The sequence below is a fragment of the Sinocyclocheilus rhinocerous genome, unplaced genomic scaffold, assembly GCF_001515625.1.
Source record: "Sinocyclocheilus rhinocerous isolate Xijiao unplaced genomic scaffold, SAMN03320098_v1.1 scaffold54, whole genome shotgun sequence".
NCBI classification, from domain to species: Eukaryota; Metazoa; Chordata; class Actinopteri; order Cypriniformes; family Cyprinidae; genus Sinocyclocheilus; species Sinocyclocheilus rhinocerous.
In genome coordinates this window covers 546806-550139 of record NW_015647078.1, presented here as the reverse complement: position 1 = coordinate 550139, position 3334 = coordinate 546806, and the positions used below count along the sequence as shown (strand labels likewise).

The 3334-nt window shown below is 40.4% G+C and overlaps 1 protein-coding gene and 1 long non-coding RNA gene across 3 annotated transcripts in view; one reads left to right on the top strand and one right to left on the bottom strand.

Annotated features, from left to right (window-relative positions):
• The window catches only part of LOC107708720 (uncharacterized), a 2200-nt gene extending 775 nt beyond the window's left edge, over positions 1–1425 (top strand). Inside the window, exons 2-5 of one of the 2 annotated variants that reach the window (XR_001636399.1) lie at positions 267–326; positions 686–770; positions 942–1159; positions 1349–1425. This is a non-coding gene — a long non-coding RNA (uncharacterized LOC107708720). The remainder of the gene's footprint in view (positions 1–266; positions 327–685; positions 771–941; positions 1160–1348) is intronic. The other variant, XR_001636400.1, reaches the window with a different exon arrangement.
• Positions 1333–3334, bottom strand: part of LOC107708718 (CTP synthase 1) — an 18539-nt gene continuing 16537 nt past the window's right edge. The window contains exons 17-19 of the mRNA XM_016513015.1: positions 2303–2447; positions 2012–2107; positions 1333–1940 (exon numbers count right to left, since the gene is read on the bottom strand). Of these exons, the coding sequence (XP_016368501.1) occupies positions 2023–2107; positions 2303–2447 (230 nt within the window). The 3' untranslated portion in view covers positions 1333–1940; positions 2012–2022. The remainder of the gene's footprint in view (positions 1941–2011; positions 2108–2302; positions 2448–3334) is intronic.

The window sequence follows — 3334 nt, the reverse complement described above, 5'->3', positions numbered from 1 at the left end:
ATAAACAACGCAAAACACTGGCATTTGGAGTTTCTGCTAGTGATCTCTATGGAGAGAAAAATCACTTCCTGCCCTCCAGCTGCATTCCGCACGTCATCAGGATCACGTGATTGCAAACAACCTATAGCTAGTTCGAGATATAACGTTACATCTGTATTAGGCTTAATTAGGCTATATCTGTAAGGTTATTTCTGTTGTGAATCTGTGGATGTCTCCCTGATTTCCTTTTTTTTATTTATTTATTTTTTTTTTTTTCTGCTTACCAGATGTTTGTTGGCATGAAAATCGGATCACCACTTGGCTCCACCGCGATCACTATTGCAGAGGTATTGATTCAATTTTAACTGATGTAACGTTACAGTAAACGTGCACATTTTCATGGGAGCTTTGGCCCATGCCCATTTAAAAAAAAAAAAATAAATAAATAAATAAAAAAATTCAATTTGTGCATGTGAAGTTAATAATGGTAAGACTGAAGTCGTGGCCCTGATCGAAGTCGGTACCGTTCCTCTATAACGGGTCCGGTCAAACAGGAGCCGAAAGCAACACTTTTACCGACGGTCGCTGTACGGTTCACCTGTAGCTGTCCCAGCAACATTAAGGAAAAGGACAACCGGAACTTGTCTTCACGGATGTCTGTCTTTAAGTAGCCCTGCGTAATGTTAGCGGTTTCTCTTCCTTGCAGGTCGGGTGATGCAAAATGAGTTGATTTATAAATAAGATGTCCCATCAAAATACTGCTTGATGTCCGAGTGAGCCCTCTCTAAGAGGTTGGTATCCGTTTTAGGTTTTTCGTTTCATTACTGGCTGTGATGACAAACTTGCCCTCTCTGAGAGAGCAGCTCTATTATGAGACTAAAGTAAACGCTCCTGAGCCAAATTTGACTATTTATGGTGTTCCATTGGTATCTCTGGCTTTAATGTTGTTTTTGCCTCTTCAGGTTCAGCATCTGTAGTGTGTTTTGCACTGTTCCTGAGACTGTGCTCAGGTTCTCCGACAGCGTGCTGAATCAACAGGCAGACTTTGGCGTCCGCATCGGTCACTCGACTGTCCAACACTCCCCACTGGCCGCTGAAGTGATCTTGCATGGTGGTTTCTGTGTGCTCTGTTAATAGTTACAGGTGCTGATGACCTGTAGGACTGGTGGAGCTCGTGCAGGTACGTTGCTGTCAGCTTTTAATGAAGTACAGTGATTCCTGATCAAGGATGACGAGATGTTATTGGTGACTGCTGGATGAAACTTGCGGATATGGGACTGAGATCAGTGCTTGGTAATTGTCTGTGCTGTCTATTATGACTTGTGGTAACTTATTATTATTATTATTTTTTTTTAAATGTCTTCAGCAGCTCCTGACCAGCAAGTGGAAGTTGTAAAATGAGTGATGCAAGTCAAACCTAATATTAAAGTGTGGCTTGGTCTTTCATATCCTGTTCATGGTCATTTGTTTGTTGGATCAACTCTGTAAAATAGAGACTTGTTAGTTGCATGCTACCAGAATTTGGATTGTTGCTTTTTAATGTCTCTTTAAATTCTTACCTGTTCTGTAAAAGTGATTCAGTTGAGAAAACTGATATACTGTTTCTGCTTGTGGCAATGCTGGGCTTGATGCAAAATTTGTACTACTTGATGAATAAAGTACAAAATATCAATGACTATTTACACTTTGCAAAAACTAAAACGGCGTTTATTACAAATGTGAAATACTTGATTACAGTATCAAGCCTAAACTCAGAACACACATCTTAAAATATTTAACTGTCCTAAGTGAACAGCTGACTGCTAGTTGGTCCATAACAGTTGGTCAGTGCAAGTTTGTGTACAATGGAAAATGAGTTCAATACAAATGGAGCTGCCAGTCTTCATGTCAAATCCTATTCCCTTGAAAATGGACAATATAAAACTGCATTTCAGTAGCACCTCCTTTCCAGAGAGCAGGCCCTGAAAGAAACCAGAACAAGTATAAACAGACTTATCTGGAAGTCATGCTGTATATGAATGCAAACACGTACCATTAACAGATTCATTCTGGAGCGAGTGAGCGTAGTTTGAAGCCCGCTATCTCTGAGTTTGGAGAACTGCTGCCGCTCCGGTCACTGTATGTTTCTCTGTCAACAGAAAACCGCTTATTTGGTATAATGCAAAACTCCTCAAACAAGGTTCTGACAGCTGTCACCATAATGATAGAAGACATTTTGTCAGAGGTCTGTGTTCATGAAAGAGCAACCAGTTTTTATTATGAGAAATCTCTGGATGACGCTGGGTGAGAGGAATCTGGCCGCTCGGAGAACATCAGTCCATACCGTGGTGAGAGCCAACAGCCTTCCTGAAGATAACCTGGAAGCCTCCCAGCTGCAGCCAGCAGCAGGCCCAAGTACGGCGGAGACGGTTTTATGGGTCTGGATGTGAATTCTGGGTGATACTGGACACCAACAAAATACAGGTGATCTGCAACAACAACAAACTGATTGTCAAATTAATGGAGTAGACAAGAAAAGCATGTTCTTGATTTCTTGTCAAATGACCACAGAAATAAATTACATCAACAATCAACAATGAACCGACTGTTTTCTATTGTCTTTTACAGCAGAGCTGAATTTTGTCTGCATCACTGACAGTGTTTGGAGTAACGCATTACAAAATGATATTACAGTAGTATATTACTTTTTGCTGTAACGCAGTAATATAACGCATTACTAATAAAATTTGGGTAATATTACTCGTTACAATCTCAGTAACGCAAGTTACAACAACATATTTTGGAATTAGATGGTTGAGATGACTGCAGAGACGGATTCTACATTTGTGAGATGGACACACTCCTGTTGTTTTCAGTTTATCGGAGAAAAGGATAAGAAGGTGCAATATGTGCGACACCAAACTCTCAACATGGAGAAATAGCACGAGTAAAACCTGGAAACACTGGACTGGTGCCACTAACACCAAGCTATCGGAGAGAGCTGCGGGGTCGGAGAAGAGGAAAAAGGCAGCGGACGAGCACAGACAAGCAACAAAAATTAAGTTTAACTAAAAATAACAAAATCTTTTTTATTAAATCAGTCTATATATAAAATGAATAAATATGTGAAATATTTGACAGCCTAATTAACAGATTAACAAAACGAAATGAAAAGACTTGAGATATATGCTGCTGAGTTTGGTTCACAGGCTATTTGTGTGGCGCGGCGCTCTACGAAAGTCCACGGAAAGGAAACCGAGATGACGGAAATAAAAGTAAACACATTGCAGTTTCGAATGATCTGTATGACCAAAAATAACAGAGTATTTTGTTGTTTGTTTCCGCTGGCGCCTCACGCACACACATAGGCCTACAG